Raw genomic sequence first — 19,199 nt, forward strand, 5'->3', positions numbered from 1 at the left:
GTTGCAAAGTTAAAAAGAAGCACATAACGCTGTAATTTCTCCAGCAATCAAATATTATAAAGGACGATACCTCACATTTGTAAAAATATTCGACTGGCCTATAATGGACTTAGATTCCTGCTGACTGCTGAGCTTTGTCCCACCACCTGGAATGCAGTCGATACACTTGTCAGCATACAGTGGCAATATAATGGGTTAGCATCCAAAGATAACTGTCCGCCTGGTGGTGGAGGCTGGACTGCTCATCTGGTTCATTGCAGCTGATCCCTGGAGTTAGCAGTGGAACACAGGAAGGAAATCACTTCTGTAGATGATAGATGCAAATATCCTAGGTCAGGTGACAGTGCAGACAAGGAGCAACCTTTCTCTTGAGACACTTCTCAGTTATGAATCGTGAACGGTTTCCTCAGAAGATAATCATCATCAATGCTGAATATGCTAGATCTTTGGTAGGCGTGCATACACCTGCATGTAGCCACACTCAAACAGAGCAAACGTAGAAGTGCAACATTACAGTTGTTATAATGTAGCAAAAATGACACATTTTCGGTTGAGCTTGATAGGAAACACAAGCCTCTATAATAGATATGATAGTCCTTATTGTTTGTACAAAAATGTTCCTAGGTAATTTATGTATACATTTTAAGACTATACCACTTATTACTTTAGAGAAAAATGAACACCTTCATCAAGGTATCTGCAGGCATCTGCAATTGTTACAGCTATTAGTAGGCATTTATGTCTTTCTGTACAGACTGCATTAGTTCACAAATGTTGGAACACACTAAGGGACCGATAAAGACCTGTTCGCACAGGTCCGAATTTGTCCCTGTCCCCGATGCGGTGTGTGTATTGTCGCTAATGCGCATGTGCAGGCCTCGGCTGTGAGCTTCTTTGACAGTTTCTCTTTTCCAAGGCGCTCACAGCATGAGTGGGCACACTCAGTATTTCATGGGCTTGCCCACTAAACGTCCTGTGGGTGGACCCCAGCAAAAGGTGGCGTGCTACTGCCTGCTCGGATGCCGTAAATTTTTCTTCTGTGCGGGTGCATGTAAGTGATTGTGTAAGCATACACATCTGCTCACAGCATAGTGCTTTACCTGCTTGCTAGCCAGGGAATATACGCAGCCTAGCGTGCAAGTCTGTATTGCCCCCTAAATTAGTCTGGGCCTTCCCCTTCCCTGGCCAGTCTCTCCATTTGCATGCAAATTTCTTGACTGACTCTGGTTTTGATGGGGTTAGACAATTTGGGCATGTTTAATTATTTCCATTATAACACCTCTGTGTTTTGTTTCCCCTAATGCAATATACAGTAGCTGAATGGAAAAAGCAGAGCTAAAAGAGGCTGATTTTTGGTCCAAAGGTGTAGGTTGTTATGATGCTACACATATTGTGGATTATTTGTGAAGTCTTGTATTCTTAAATGTGTCTCCCGGGGATGCCTTAGAACGGACAGCAAGGCTGTGGGGAGCTGGAGTTGTAATAACTGGATTAATTTTCAGTAAACATTGTAATACGGATATAAACAGCATAAAAAGTACAGGTGCAACATTCATCTATACTCCATATAAACTGTTTAAAGCGATTTGGAAATAGGATAATCAATAATGGCAGATTTCATCTCTACCTATATGTAGCCAAAATGTTAAATGCCGCAGCCATAAATTGGATAGTTCAGGCACTTCTTGGTGTTTTGAAAAACATGAGTCTAAGCTAACAGCGGAGACTGAAGATTGCTGTTGGCTTTCAAGGTGACAACTGTAGAGCTATAATACCTGTGGGAATTATTTCCGTCTGGTTGCCAGCAGCGCCAGTTTTCTACTATTTTGCTTTTCTGCCATTGCATTTCCTTTATAGTGCAATTCATTACAGTGAGAGGAGTGATTCTGTTGAAAAGCTTTGACAGGAAGGTCTTAAGAAAACACATGAAAAATACATAGAGATGGCTGCAGTGCAAAAGGGTGATTTCTTTTTTTTTTTACTTCAGTGCTGCTTAAAGGTTCTTCTGCACATTGCAGGGTGTTCTGTTGCTGGATTATCTGGCTGCAGATAATGTATTTAGCACTTTCTGCAGACAGATTTAATCTTACAAGGTATTGGCTATATGCGTTCTGATGGGTGGGTGTTGCTCAGTGTGACCCTGACCCCATAAGCCGGTGGTTTAGAATATGTATGTTATTACGTTTGTGCTTGTAATAATACTGCCTGTAGTTACTTTTTATCTGGTGCTCTTTTCATGTCAATATAACTACATTGTTTCTCAGTTGATGCATTCTTCTTTAATGTATTATTTAGCATTTTTTTGTTTATATTTAATATATTTCATAACCTGTATTTTCTAAAATGTACAGTATATCCAGATTTATTCCTGTTTATAACTGTGAGAGCAACACAATCAGACCCCCCCCCCCTTTAGTAATTACCTTTTTTCTATTGATATATAATGAAATTTGGAACTAAAAGATTTTAATGTTGTCTGATGTAGGTGGCTTGTATGCAGCTTATCAATGCACTGGTAACATCGCCGGATGATCTGGACTTCAGGCTTCACATCAGAAATGAATTTATGCGCTGTGGATTGAGAGAGATATTGCCAGTAAGTGCCCTGTACTCACTGTTTTTGCATTAATATTTAAATTTTCTGACACCTGAGTGGAGAACATGTTTCATAAACTTCTCTTTTTGGAATAATGTAATTTTGTTTGAACAGAAGAGATGTGCTTCAAATAACCCCAGTTATATTAGGAAATATATAGCTTGCCAACCAAAAAAGCTTTATATTGTACAGTAGATGCATCAATTTCAGTTATTCTTAGTATAAACATTGTTTTAATATGTTTTCTTTTGTTTCTTACGGTCACGTTATTCATTGGATGCTTTCAATTCTTACATCGCCCTTAATGTTAAGCATGCTTTAACAATACGGCAACTTTAAATAACAAAACTCAAACAGAAAACTGATTGGAGCAACTATTATGGAAAAGTTGATTATTCCAAGCCAGAATGTTAAGCAGATCATTGTATAGTAGATCATTTCTGCGAATCATTTCTTTCTCCCCTGTTTCGTGCAGCAATTGAAGCATATCCGGAATGATGGTCTGGATATCCAGCTGAGAGTGTTTGATGAACACAAGGAGGAAGACATGATCGAGTTTTCTCACCGCCTTGACGATGTCCGATCTGAAATAGAATATCCTTTCTAATATCACATGCGTTTTCATAGCTTCATGTTATTTCATTTACTTTAAATGAATCACTTTAGCAAATAAAACTGTGTTTTACTACATTGTGTCTATAGCACAGTAGTTCCCTAGCTTTGTTTTGGTGATTACCCCAACCTAATGGTGGTAATAATGGGAATGAAGTAGGAACATTGGCTACTTTAAATATTATCTACACAAAATGACCTGCTGTGTTTTTGTAAAAAAATAAAGGCCTTTATCTAGAAGGTGTCAAGGAAACCGAACCCAAGTGGCTGCTTTGAAAACCCATGTATTATATTATATTATGACACAATAGTCTATTTCTCCATATACATCTCTGAGATCCAGAATTTTGGGAGAAGCAGACGCTATTGGACACTTCATAATACCTGATTTCCGGAGTTAGAATAAGACAGCTCCTTGTATTACCTCACTTTTTCTATATTCCATGTGTTTTGTGGGATTGGTAATCCCATTGGGGTAATTTGTGTGCTGCAGTCTTTCTTGGGGCTCGTCAATAATTTCCTAAATCTTTGCATTTTTGGACTTTACACATATTTATAGATGATGCTTTAAATATTTCTGTTGCTTTACAGAAGCTAAAGATTTATGGTATCAAATTCACGTAATAGATGTTTATTATCCATCGTACTGCACGGCCTGCCTAACACATGGCACTGTTTGTGTCTCCTAATGTCTATAGGTGGTGGTGGGTGGGGACAGTATTGTAATATGAGTTATGACAATTTATATCCTATCTGCTGAAATATAGATGTCCTGCAGACTGTTGTACTACCTTAACACTAGAACTGATGCTAGTGATGTTTTCAGTGCTCTGTGGCACTCTGTTAAGAACACAAATTCAGAAGGATATTTCCTTTCCATTCTTCAGCATCTTCTAATAATTCGAAATGATTATTTTGCAAGGTAAGTACTTTTCTACTAATATTTGTTAGCTTTTACAGTATATTGTCATTCGGGGACACTAATATATAAATATATATAAGTATATTGTCATCAGGTGCACACTAAATATAAATGCTAATCCTAATAATATCATTGCTGTATTGACAAGTCCCTAACACTACTCTGAGACAAGTCCAGGGCACGGCACCCCCCAGTCCAGCCCAGCAGAACCACCCCATGGCATCACATTGGTGTAAAATTAAATTTATAGTAAAGGGATATAAGGGAAATTATATGTGATAAGACTTACATAAGTAAGAGGTAATGATAAAATGTGAAGGCTGCTACATATATACTGAACAAACTAAAGGGGTGATGGAAGGTGTACATTATGATGCCATGGAACAGCCCAGAGAGCCCCGCGTCCCAAACACAGTCCCACAGACTAACACAATATATTGTCAGCAGGATTTTGCAAATCTCTAAGGAGGAAGCAATCTTTGCCAGTCCTTAATTTGCAGCATAGACTATTGTAATCTTTAGCATTTACATCAGTGGTTCGCCACTAGGATTTACTGTAAAAAAGATAGAACTTTGAGAAGTCTTGATCATCTGCTCTCCTCCGAGGGAAAGACATATCAAAGCAGAAAGGCTGGGAATCCTCAGAAATTATATGTTCTGGATTTACACCTCCATTAAGGCAGGAATCCACAGCATCTATTGAGATATTGGCCGCAAACAATCTGAGACATACAGTAGAACTGTGGATATCTGCCAAAACAGCAGATTCAATATGGCAACTACATATTTTTTAATACATAATAGCATATATAAATAACCATGTCTATATGCTATAATGCAGTGGTTCCCAACCCTGGTCCTCAAGTACCCCCAACAGTGCATGTTTTGCAGGTCTCCTCACAGAATCACAAGTGCTATAATTAGCTCCACCTGTGGATCTTTTCAAATGTGCCTGAATAACGAGTGCACCTGTTGGAAAACGTGCACTGTTGGGGGTACTTGAGGACCATGGTTGGGAACCACTGCTATAATGCAATCAAACTTTTGAAATGCTATGCTGTGATCTGGTGTTTAGACAGAGCTCCACAGCTCTGTCAGATTGGGGGAAATTTACTAAAGGAAATTTGTAAAAAATAGGTGTATTTATATCCAGAAATACACTTATTTTTTACATTTACTATCCCGAAAATACGGCAATTCGTATTGATAGCACATCAATACGAATACGAATTGCCGTATTTCGGGATAGAAAATGTCAAAAATAAGTGTATTTCTGGATATAAATATACCTATTTTTTTACAAATTTCCTTAAGTAAATTTCCCCCATTATGTGTGCATTTTCTGGAGGGCTGATACTTCCTTGTGGTAGCGAGTGTTATCAGCTGGTGAAAGTGGAAATAGCATGTGAAAAGCGGTGTTTATCACCTTTAAAAGTATTTGTTTGTTCACAGATATCCACCACAATTCTTTTTATATGGCAGGGGCGTTTTCATAGATCTTTATGGGAAATTCTACCTGTCTGAACATTCCAAGCTCTGACAAGCTTAGCTTTATGGAGCACGAGTACTGGTAGCCCCATTGTGATAAGCTTTCTTGACCTTTATCATGTTTACACTGATGTCCCTGTTGGTCTATAGTTGACTTACCTTGCCTGGTGTCTCCAGCAATGTCTTGGTCAGCTGCCAATGACTTCCTGTGGATCTAACAATATTTTTAACCTTCCACCTTACCCCTAACCACCTCTAACATATCCTAGCCCAAACACTCTGCTGCTGGTCTGTGCGGTATGTTTGTTTCACATGTTGACATAAATCACATTCCATCATGTTTTAAGGTCAATTTAATGATTTCAACAGTTGTAAAGTTGTTAGAATTTTAACTAGATCTCTGCTATCTGGTCAAAATTTAAAAAAAATATTAAATTGGGTCCTCTCTGAGAGTGACTTTTGCATTTTGCATCAAATACACTGTGTTACCTTCTTTGCTGAGATATGTTTATATCATTAAGAATTTTGATCATTGCGCTGATTGTCCGGCCTTAAGGATACATGGTACTGACCGCAGTTTTATTGTAATCACAGATGCATCTCGTCCCTAGTGTACCAGAGCAGTGGTTCTCAAACTTGGTCCTCAGGACCCCACACAGTTCACGTTTTCCAGGTCAACCAACAGATGCACTCATTACTGACTGACACATTTTAAAATATCCCCAATTGGAGCTAATTATTTCACTTGATTCTGTGAGACCTGCAAAACATGCACTGTGTGGGGTCCTGAGGACCGACTTTGAGAACCTGTGTGCTAGAGCATCACTTACAATGACATTCAAGTCATACTATTGCAAGTTGACTCAAGCTTTACTAAACTTTTAAAATACAATAATATACACAATGAATAAACTTTATATTTTGGTAACAAGACATTGCAGGATAGGTGTAGGGATGTATTTGACTGAATATTTTTTTAGGAACTTTTAAGGACTACGCACAGTTAAGAAATCTGCATCATTTGGTTTCTAATTTAAAATATATTTATTACTCCGATATGGTGTCAAAAGTAAGACTTATGGTGCCCATACACTTATGCGATTAGATGCTATGCAGCATTGGAATGCGATGTACCATAACATCCCTCTTCCAGCACTTGATGTCGCTCCTGCTATTTGATCGATATTATGTGCAGCACATACTATCTATCAATGCGACATTCGACCGGCGGGCCCACGCATCACGTCACATGGGACACAAAATCTGCATACAATCATTCGATTTATCCAACAGATTTTATTGAAATTGAATGTGTGCAATATCTCCTAAGTGTACAGTATGGGCTACACTAAGAACATTGATAAGCTGCTCATGTCTGAAGTCAAACTATACAGCTTAGCACATAATTGGAAAGCATCCTACACAACATTTATATTTTCTGCTTATTTAAACCTCACAAGGTTTAAATATTAATTAACACATTAATGTACACATTAATTATGCACTGAGCACCATTTTGTTGTCGTTATCCGTGTTTATCTCGTGTTCATCTTTGTATACCCTGCGGTGATGTGAATAGAAACCTGAATCCAGTCCAGGTTATCAGCGATGCAGGTCACAGTGCTTCTGGATAATATTACGTTGTTAGGCAGTGTGGTGTCTGCTGGTGTGACTATAGGGCTAGTGATTCTTGTGCTGGCTTGACGTGAGGTGAGAAATGTTAACAGTAAACAATAGAGTTCAAAATTATAAGATTATGTTTTGCAAACGATACATGTCCCTTTAGTTGGGTAGTTATACACCAGAGAAGGCAGATGCTACTAACTTTTTAGTAGGGTAAGCAATACTTTAGTCAAATATGTTTCATCCTAAAATAGTTTCCCTGTTTGAAACCTTATACTTCTCCTAAGATGACGTCATATTTCACCTTGTGGCTCTGCTCCTCTAACTTTAAGGTACAGTATTTTGAGATCACTTGTTGCCATTGGGTGTTTTCTTTTATAAGGAATTTTGCCATGCCAATGGTTCTTTGGAAACAAAAAAGTAACACATGTAAAGACTACAAATTTGGCATTTTAGGAGACTAAACATTAGGATGGAGACTTTAAGGGATTTGCATAGCTCGCGCTAAAGTAACTTCAGCTTTACTTGAATTGCCTTAGTGGTGGTCTTAGTGACCAGATGCCACTGATATACTGTAATTTACAGTTATTCATTTCTGTTTTACCAAAATGTAGGGGGCACCTGTATATGTGTGTTTGTACTTGAAGGCAGGGGACTTTATTTCCCCCCCTTAATCAAATACAAGACTCTTCAAGTAAAAAAAAAAAATGCCACATCCTTTAGATGCATATCTGCACAACCAAAACAAAAACACATAAGCAGCGCTGGACTTAATTTTCTAAACCACATTTATAAATGATTGGATTGACTTTATAATAATATTTAATAGAACAATACAATCAACATACTACTGGCACAAACTTGAAATTTAAAAACAGATCAGACATTAATAATAATAAATTATAATTGCAGCATATTGATTAACTCCCTTTTATTGTTCTTTAACATCTCTTCCTATACTGTTCCTATATTGTGTAAACCGAGTCCTCTGTAGACCGGTCAATAATAAAGATTTCGTTTATTTACCATCCGCTAATTAGAGGAAATCAGGTCCGGCTCAGCAGTACCTCATAGACTGTGGTGAAATGTTATGGGTACGGTGGAATTGCACTTAGTTGACCACTAGAGGATCCGGATTCTGGCACATATATTCCTCAGCACAAAATGGGTTAGGTGGGGTTTAGATGTCTCCAAATGGTAATCACCCGGCTCTGGTAAAGGTGGTATGTCTGGTGCTGGTTCAGATGGTACAATCTTATCTTAAATTTCTCTTCATTCCGGCACAACACCTACTCCAGTTTATAAAACAAAACTTCTTTATTCTTACAGGATGTTAAAAGTTTTAACTTGGTATGACTAGATGACTTCGCTTTACTCTGATCACTGGCATTAGTCCAACGTTAAAATAGAGGGTGTCTTAAGGGTGGTTACTCATATCTGAGTAACCTGAGTGGGCTTGCTTATCACCACTTATCCAACTACCACCGCCAGGTTTGTATACTGGCACCTGGAACATCTTATTTCCTCTATGCTCTTACACTGGCACCTGCAACCAATTCTCCCACGCTCCTGCTACACAATATTACATTTACATTTATAGTACATCGCATGTAGCACCGATAGTTCATATGAAAATGGCCCAGCAATGTAAGGATTTAACAGAGGTTGTGGTCTTTGGCACAAAGGAAATATTTTTATTTATATATGATTTATTTGTATTATAATTAAAAGCGAGGGGAAGAAAACAAATCTCAAAAGGTTTTCCATACTCTGCCAGAGAAGACACATTTCATATTCCGTTTACTACCTCAAGCTATAGCTTCAATAAAGTGTTAAATGCGTTGTACATAGTTGTATAGAGCAGTGTGATTACATGTGGAATGCGGCTTTGTGATAGAACCACAGCTTGAAGTATTTCCATTGCTATAACAATAGCTACAACAGCCAAATTAACAGCTGCATGGGATTATGATATTCAGCCCCCTATAGTTAACTAGTAAATATGTGTATGCCATTTATTTTGGGCTACAGATGTGTCCTTATACATCAAGCGTCAATACGCCATGTATCCCCATTTCTTCTGCAGCTCTGGTAACGTTGGGCATGTGTGAAAATAATCAGCACACTCTCCTTGTGAGTACTAGTAAAGTTGCGTTGTCACTGATACGCATTTAGTTCAAAATAGAAGCCCACTGCTAGAGGATTCTCACATGCCACAAGTGCCTGCTTGGTGCGACTACATTAATAATGTGTGATGACAAGTAAGTTTCCTGCACAAACAGTCCATATAAGACATATTGTAAGCAGTGCTGTCCTTTCTTATCTCTGCTTTAAGTATTTAATTGGAGTAAAACGGCAATAATTTTGATTGCAAATCCAGCCATTTAGGGCAATCCGTGTTATTGCCATTTTATTTTCTGACCGCAATACTGCTTAAAACCGCCAGCTTTGAAATCCTGGTTCTTGGCAAATATAGCAATTGGTTCATGTGCCATAAATCTTCTATACAAGTTATCTATGCAGCCAAAGGATTAATAACTATTCTGTAAAAATTGATGTAACACCGCCTGCAGGGACGCCCCCCCGCACAAGGAATAATCTATTCGCAGCCTTGGGTGCTGGGGCTCGATGGTCAGCGGCCACCAAATCATTTCTCCAGCATTCGCAGAGGACACCTCTTTGGTGTCTTACCTTTGCGAGTGTCCTCTGTGGGAAGTGGACGAGCAGTTGACATCCACTGACATCAGATGCCTGCCACCAGCCGATTTACAGGGACACGCCCAGCGTTTTCACGGGAATGCCCATTAAACCCTGGATTTCCCATGGGCTCTGCCCTACGCTGCTAGGTACGAGCGGGATAGCGAACAGTCAGTTTGCTGTGCTCGCTCTCACCAAGCATCTGCACATGCACAGACGCTAAAAATCTCTCCCCCGTGCGAACACACGGGGGACCGATTAAATTAGAGTAACCCCCTAGGTCTGTGGGTATAAGGCCTTGTTGCAATATGATTAATTTATTTTAGTGATGTTAAATATTCCAGTGTGATATTTACTTTTGAAGGGGAGAACCATTCAGTTTAGTATGTTTTTCCACTCCTAAGGGCATTTTTCAGTTATTTAAATACTTTGCATCTTTAAAAAAATTTGTAGCAGCGGGAAAGTACAGTGTGTCTTAGGTGACGAGGAGGCTTGTCTTCTAATTTAATCCTTTGAATTTTCCTACAATGTGTTCTATCTATTTGTGGTAACAGGATTGTATTTAAATCTGACACAAGAATAGCTATTATAGGGAATCATTTAAATTACCTTTATGTAAATATCTGCCCGTAATAAATCCACCCTACTCACACGGTTTCTATTGCATTTTCAGTCGTTTTATTTGGAGTTAATCAGTTATGTCAATGTGATGATTATCTAAGCCCCTTATTTCAAATATTTGTAATCATGATGCTGTTTCTCCGTATTTTGCTGCTTTCTCTAATAATCGGCACATGGGATAAATCATGTTTTCCATATTTGTATTTAATTACTCCTGTTTTTGCATGGGATGTTTTGCATAATTAGTTCAGTTGCTATAATGCATGCGTGAGTACATAATGCTCAAATAAGTGCTCTAATCATGAAATAAAGTTAAACTAATTACCCACCACATAAGCAGCAAAATAAAAAGCTTAGAGAGTATATTAATACTTATTAGACTTTATGGTGTATGGATACAACCTGGTCTGGTGCTAGGGTGTTCAGCCCCCCCCCCCCCCCCTGCAAACTAAAGATTTGCACCCTCCCATACTAAGAGACAGCACTTGCTGAAAACTCACTCTGAAAAAAGGGTGTATAATGCCTGTAGTAGTAGTGCCTTACCCACATAATGTGCTTAGTAGCATCTATAGACATTTTGGTGCCCTGTGCCAGAAAACAAATTGGTACCCCTGCCCCCCTGCATCTAAAATGTATACTGTAATGCCTATTACATATTATGCCATATAAAGTGGTGCTGATCTACATGCTCATTGCTAGGAGTTGCATGCTCGATGCCTCTTCAGCACGGCGCCTCCCTGCACCGCAGGAGCTGCTGAGTGGGTAGTGCCGGCTCTGGATACAACAGGACTAGGTACTAAACACCTATGTCCTATTCACAATGAAGACCTCTTTCCATTTATGTAGTATAGGGGGATTGATATGGGGATTCATTGGGATGTGTTTTCAGCATAAATGCATTTTTCTGTTCATAAGAGTTAAATGGATAATGTGAACTTATTAAAAAAATAATATATATATATATATGTTTTCATAATCTAGTTCTTTGTAGGATTATCTTGTATATACAGAGAGTTTATTCGAACTGTGTTTTCTGGGAGCTGAGCAGCGCTCCCTTTTAATAGTAATTATGCATTTTTAGATGATCGTTATGGGATATATATATATATTAGTGGTGGGCAACGATTAAAATTTTTAATCGCGATTAATCTCAGTAAATTTATGCGATTAACTGCGATTAATCGCATTTATATGCAAAAATTCAAGAACGTATTCAAAAAGTAGTGTATTGTGCACTTTTATGAAGAACTGCTATAGGATCAACAGTGCAATAACATTTGGCTTGCAAACACTTAGTAAAATGTGCTTTTTCACAGCAGTATTTACTCATACTGTAGCATTTAAAAGAAATGAATAAAATAAATTAAAATAATTCTAATATTTCCTCCCAACATGACCCATGCCTGGAGGGACAAACTACTCTACTCCTGGACTTTCCTCTTAATTTATGATTGCCATTACCTGTTTTGAACAGGTTAGATCTAGTTCACTCTCTCTGACAAAATCCTTCTTAGATGGACAAAACCATGTGCACTGCAGGGGGGCAGATGTAAAATGTGCAGTGCACATGGTTTTGTCCATCTAAGAAGGAATTTGTCAGAAAGAGTGAACTAGAATAAGGCCCTAAGACAGGTGCTTCACCACAGATGATAGTAATCATAAATTAAGAGGAAAGCCCAGGAATAGAGCATTCTGCCCCTAGAGGAAAGGGTCATGTTGGTAGGTATGCTTTAACATCCACATTAGCATGTAATATTTCTTTAGCATTAATGTAAAATAAATGGTAAATTTTAAATATAAAATTAAAGCTATTTGCTAGCTGTTTGCTAGCTTTTTAAACGTTACCCTCAGAGTCCAAAGTCCACAATCATAACGTAGCAGTATAAACAGTGTATGGGGCAGATGTATTAAGCCTGGAGAAGGGGATAAAGCATACCTCCCAACATGCCCCTCTCCAGGAGAAAGAGAATGCTCTATTCGTGGACTTTCCTCTTGATTAATGATTGCCATCATCTGTTGTGGAACACCTTTCTTATCCATTATTAACCTGTTGAAAACAGGTGATGGCAATCATAAAATAAGAGGGAAGTCCAGAAACAGAGCATTCTATCCCTCCTGGAATGGGTCATGTTGGGAGGTATGGATTAAGAAGTGATAAAGCAGTGAAAAGTGCAAGGTGATAATGCACTGGTCAATAATTATGGATTTGACAGGAGCTGACTGTCTGGTACCTTATCACCCTGCACTTTTCACTGCTTTATCTCTTCTTTATCCCTTCTTCACACTTAGTACATCTGCTCCTATGTACAGTAGCAAGTGTCCCTGTTAGAGTGAAGTGGTCGAGCACACCAAAAAAGAATACACAGATGGCATTTACTGTCCATTCCTCCAACTAGAGTACATACCTAAAAGATATCTGTCGAATCTATCTGTTGGGAACAAATATTTGTAAGGTATGAGAGCAAAGAACAATCATCAATCAACTATTTGCTCCCAAACATTGGAAAACAGACAAAAACAATTGTTTCGAGAAATTTGTTATATCAATACAACAGATGTAATGAATGATGAATGACCACTGTCTGTTTTCCAGTGTTTGGGAGGAAAAGGTTGATTGTTATATGCCCTCATACATTACCAGATTTTATTCCTACCAGACAGATTGGACAGATATCTTTTAGGTGTGTAACCTATTTAGCCCTCAGCACCAAGCCAGTTGCTAAGACACACTAGGTTATTTACATTTTCAGATGATAAACAAACTCTCTTCTTCTGCACAATATGACCAGCAAGAGAAAACAACCTTTCACAGGGTACTGATGTTGCAGGTGTGGCCAAGTACTTCTGTGCAATAGAGGCCAGCCTGCTGTGTGAGCCTGCATGTTTGGACCACCACTCTAACGGACAGGACTCTGTACTGATGGTGGGCTCCGCTCTGTATCGACGCACACTGTTCTCAACTGAATCTTCCTCTTGTTCAGAATCAGACTCTGATGAAGCAGCCAATAGGGCTAACATTTTATTTGGTGGCTCTGTTGTTGCTTCCACCAGTTTCTCTGCAGCAAACCTCTGTTCCTTGAGTAAGTTGGTGACTGAGGCCCACACCTCAACCCTCTCAGGTCTGGGTATACACTTGAGGTCTTTGAATCTTGGATCCAATGCACTAGCAATCTTCAGATATGCAAGATTGGCATTTCCCTTGCGTGTCTCCAGGTCTGTTATGAATGTAGACTTAAATTTGACCACGTAGGCAGGGTCATCATCTGAGCTCGCCATGACCCGAGAGAGATGGCAAAAAGCAGGTAGAACCACAGAGCACGAAACATACTTTTCTCCTCCCATAAGTTCCGTCACATACCTGCAACAGTAAAACAAAAATTCAAACCCATTTTGTTGGGTATGGGAGAATTCTGACAATTCTAGTGTATACCAACAGTGGCATCCCAGTACTCAGACAGTCCCCAGTAAATATACTAAACCGTCCTACCCTTAACCCTCCCTGCAGGATCTTCACCGATGGGATACCGAGAGCCAGCATCGTAACTACATCCCATTCATGCTACATCTTTTACAGACATTACAGTGAGAAAATGAAATATATGATGTATGTAAAATATACCTGCAGGGCTCCAGCAGCGTTTCCAACCTCTGCAGTTTGTCCATTTCAGCTTTAGTTGGCATGGCAATCTTGGTGTTGTGTGTGGTGAGGACATCCCTCAGTGGCTGTTCATTTCTGCAGACGCTTTTTACCATGTCCAGAGTCGAATTCCATCTGGTTGGAATGTCTTGTATAAGTGACTCCTTCTTTTGTCCATGTTCAATTTGTTGTTTTTCTAATTCTGCAGCATTTGATGGACTGTGTTTAAAGTGGCCCACAACCTTTCTGCATTTGGCCAGGACATTGTCAAATGCACTGTTCTGTAAAGATACAGTAATAGAACGCTGGAGACTGTGTGCAGTGCAGGGGACATGTTCAAAAGGCAGATTTCTTGCAGCGGCAATCAAATTTCTTGCGCTATCTGTGCTAAGTGTGCTGACTTTATCTGAAATGTCCCACTCCTGTGCAACATGAATAAAATGTTCTGCACATGTTTCAGCAAAATGTCTCTCTTCTGTTTTCATTACAGTCAGAGCATGTGAATGCAGCTCCCACTTTTCATCTATATAATGCACTGTAACTCCAAGGTAATTATGGTTACCTAGCGATGTCCAGTAGTCTCATGTGAGAGCAACATGTGGTGCATGTTGTAACGCTGTCGCTTTTGTAGTCCTCTCCTTTTCATACAAGTCATGTATTCTTCTTGTGATGGTGCGTCTTGAGGGAGGCTCATATGTGCTGTCATTCGTTGCGATTCTAAGAATGTTCTTGAGACCGACATCTTCCACAATACTAATCGGCCTGCAGCTTGTAGCTATCCACTTCGCTAAGTTATTTGTTAGCTTTTCTTGCTTTTGTTTATCTATACTTCTCCCATATGTTGTATCCAACATAGTCTGCCGAAGCCTCACTGCACTGTTTGTTTCGTTGGGTGATTTTCTGGAATCAACGCTGTGTATTGCATTTAAATGATACTTTAAACTCGAAGTACTCCGGTGATAAGACAATTCAACGTTGCAGTGTTTACAAACAACTTTGGTTTTATCAACTCTGCCGTCTAGAAGAGATTTAAAATGAAAATGTCCATGTAATATTTCTGTTCCTTTCTCCATTTAGTAATTTCTGTGAGGGGGGACAGAAAAAAAGTAAGATAAGACCACTGTATCATATAGAAAAAAAAAAGTAGACTTTACACCCCAGTTTTGCTGTGCCACTGATTATTGATTAATGTCTTGCGAGCAGGGCCTTCCTAATGTTTAACTGTCTGTAAATACCCAGTTTGTTCTATCACTATCTTCATTGTAAAGCACAAATGAATATGCTGTGCTATATAATATAAACTGTTAATAAATAAAGGGCTCTTAGTAAGCTGCCGCAGGCTACAACTTTCATTACCCCCTTTCCATACACTAACCTCAGATGATAAAAAGGGACATAAGAGCACTGTTACTGTATCATATAGAAAAAAAAAAGTAGACTTTATACCCCAGTTTTGCAGTGACACTGATTAATGATTAATGTCTAGCGAGCAGGGCCCTCCTAACGTTTGACTGTCTGTAAATACTAAGTTTGCTCTATCACTATCTTCATTGTAAAGCACAATGGAATATGCTGTGCTATATAATGAACTGTTAATAAATTAAGGCCCCTTAAGTAAGCTGCCGCAGGCTACAACTTTCATTACCCCCTTTCCATACCTCAACCTCAGACGATCTCTTGTAGTCTTGCACGATGCTCCCGATGCTGCTGGTCAGTAGTTAGGGAATTGCGCGTCTTGCCGGACAGCCTGCGGTGATGTCACTCTGTCCGTTCTTTAGTACTGCCACTTTATCATTCTACCCAAGTTTGCTGGAATGTTAAGGTAAGGATTGGACACTGACATGCAAACTTATAGACCTGTTTAGAATTGTGGACTCACCCCATCCCCTGTGAAATACAGTACCCACCCTATTACCCCAGCCCTAGTGGCTTGTACCCCTCTGTTATGGGGCTCCCCTGATGTACCCCTCTGGTATGGCATCCACCCCTCTGTTATGGGGCTGCATTAACATCCTCCCCTGATGTACCCCTCTGGTATGGCATCCACCCCTCTGTTATGGGGCTGCAGTAACATCCTCCCCTCATGTTACCCCTCTGGTATGGCATCCACCCCTCTGTTATGGGGCTGCAGTAGCATCCTCCCCTGATGTACCCCTCTGGTATGGCATCCACCCCTCTGTTATGTGGCTGCAGTAGCATCCTCCCCTCATGTTACCCCTCTGGTATGGGCCTGCAGTGACATCCACCCCTCATGTTACCCCTCTGGTATGGGCCTGCAGTTACATCCACCCCTCATGTTACCCCTCTGGTATGGCATCCACCCCTCTGTTATGTGGCTGCAGTAGCATCCTCCCCTCATGTACCCCTCTGGTATGGCATCCACCCCTCTGTTATTGGGCTGCAGTAGCATCCTCCCCTGATGTACCCCTCTGGTATGGCATCCACCCCTCTGTTATGGGGCTGCAGTAACATCCTCCCCTGATGTACCCCTCTGATATGGCATCCACCCCTCTGTTATGTGGCTGCAGTAGCATCCTCCCCTCATGTACCCCTCTGGTATGGCATCCTCCCCTCATGTTACCCCTCTGGTATGGGCCTGCAGTGACATCCTCCCCTCATGTAGACTACACAGCGTCCTTGCTCACATTCATAATGACCCCCTTTATACTAGTCATGTAATTACAGCCTTCTCTTGAGGCAAACTCACGGTGGTATGATGATGTAGCCCTTTTGGATATTCAGCGTCTTTCCTTATGCACCTGGGGATCTTCTCCCTCCTCCTATCTGGCAGCCCCTCTGCTGTTACATGCACGGGGACCTCTGCACCGGTATCCTGGCGTCTTCCAAGTGCGGCAGCAAATGCAAGGGGATGTCAGCAGTGGTATCCTGGCATCTTCTAAATGCTGCAGCACACTCGCGGGGACCACGGCAGACACGTCCTGGCGTCCTCCAAGTGCCGATGCTCACGCGCGCAGACCTTGGCTGCTGTGTCTTGGCGCGAAAATCTGGCGTCCTCCTAGTGCCGATGCGCATGCGCGCGGACCTCGGCTGCTGTGTCGGCGCGAAAATGCGCTGTTTTTCCGGCTTCCGGGTCTGAGATTAGATGGATCACGTGACGTACGAGTTAACGCGTTAATGAAATTATCGGCGTTAACATATTTTTGCGTTAACGCGATAATAACGCGTTAATCTGCCCACCACTAATATATGTGTGTGTATGTGTGATCTATAGTGCACAAACAGCGCTTACTCACTAAGTGTTTCCCAGTATTTAGTATGAAGTATGACAATAGTTATACACGTGATAATCGTGACTCAAACAAAGTTATAAAACACTCCAAAATTTGTGCTGTGTTGCCAGAAGTCATCAAGTTGTCCTAATTTCCGTAGTAGAAAGTGGTATGGCTTCTGTGCCTTCAGTGTTTTTAAAACAGTTTATAATGTGACAATCGTTCTAAAGACCTTATATATGCATACCACGATGTTCCATGTTGTCTAAAAGAAAGATGTTTAATTATATATATATATATATATATATACTTGCAGAATGAAGCGGCACTCCAAACGATGTAGCAGTAAAAAGAAAAAGCTCTTTATTGGCAACGTTTCAATACGTGTGTATTATCTTCAGGCTCAAATATACAAGTGATTCAAACAACATTTATAGCGTGCAGGTGTCACATGCGTGAGGGGGAAGGTCTCATGAACCATCCACTCACGAAACAACGTACAGGTGCGGCCAGCCCATTGGAAACAGACCAATCCAAATCTGTTTCCAGACAGGCCCCCTTATCCAACATATAACAAAAGAAAAAAAGCATATACAAAAAAGATTTACATAAGACTCAAGTTAAAATGATTAAAACAGTGGATATACAGTGTACCACCAATATATATTAGGGGGGTCATATCAGACCCAAAGTGATCATGTACAAAACTGACACAAAATATATATTCTAACAGAAAAATATATATATACAAAGACATTTGGACATAAAAAGGACAATTAAGCAAATAGGCTGACACATTATACGAGACTAAGACCTTGCACGTATATCGATATACATATGTTTATACGCCCCCAATGCATACAAACATCATTGTTGACTGCATTATGGGGTGTATCAAAGTAGCAAAATTTATAGAATTTATAACAAAACCCCCAGGCCTGAATACTCATTCAAGCCCCGCGGCGCGATGGTACCAAGCTTAGCGATCCAGCGGGCCTCACATTTTAGAAGTAGTAACCCCCTATTACCCCCTCTGGGGGACAGGGGAATGTGATCAATCATCCTATATTTGAGGGATGATAGATTGTGGTTATGTTCAAGAAAATGCCGCGCGACCGGCTGGTCGCTCTTTTTCTTCAGGAGTGCATTCCTAATGGACGACCTGTGGGCTGCCATACGTTCCTTAAAGGGACGCTCTGTTTTCCCTATGTATGACAGCCCACAGGGACAAATAATTTGATAGACTGTGTACGGGGTATTGCACGTCAATAGATGTCTAATAGGGATGGATTTACCAGTCTGTGGATGATTAAAAGAAGCACCAGGAATCAGAAATGCACAGGTGGTACATACACACCTTATGCACCCCACCCGGGTATGTTGTTTGTTAGTATTACTAGAAGAGGCATCCGACTTCACCAAGATGTCCCTAAGATTTTTGGACCGTTTATAACTTGGGAGAATGGAGGTACAGGACAGTCCCAGTTGGGGGTCCGATTGAATCAATGGCCAATGATGTTTAACAATTTGGGTGGTATCAGGGCTGTGTTGGTTGTAAGTGGTAACCCATGGGAGTTTGTTATCAATGTTTTTAGACCGGGGTACAGGTTTAAGAAGGGCATTACGATCAAGACGCATGACCTTATCCTTAGTTGCCTGTAATTCATTGCGTGGATACCCCCGATGGACAAAACGCTCCACCATCTGGTCCATTTGGGTGTTGGCCACTATCGGATCAGAAACTATTCTTTTCACCCTAAGTAGTTGAGAGTG

General features: G+C 40.3%; 1 protein-coding gene across 3 annotated transcripts in view; it reads left to right on the forward strand.

The window, feature by feature from the left end:
• Positions 1-19,199, forward strand: part of DIAPH3 (diaphanous related formin 3) — an 870,768-nt gene that overhangs the window by 363,350 nt on the left and 488,219 nt on the right. For all 3 annotated transcript variants that reach the window (XM_083168891.1, XM_083168892.1, XM_083168893.1), the window contains 3 exons: positions 2,486-2,596; positions 3,072-3,190; positions 4,014-4,130. In XM_083168891.1, coding sequence (XP_083025017.1) covers positions 2,486-2,596; positions 3,072-3,190; positions 4,014-4,130 — 347 coding nt within the window. The remainder of the gene's footprint in view (positions 1-2,485; positions 2,597-3,071; positions 3,191-4,013; positions 4,131-19,199) is intronic.

Source organism: Crinia signifera, chromosome 2, assembly GCF_055691185.1.
Source record: "Crinia signifera chromosome 2, ASM5569118v1, whole genome shotgun sequence".
Classification (NCBI taxonomy): domain Eukaryota; kingdom Metazoa; phylum Chordata; class Amphibia; order Anura; family Myobatrachidae; genus Crinia; species Crinia signifera.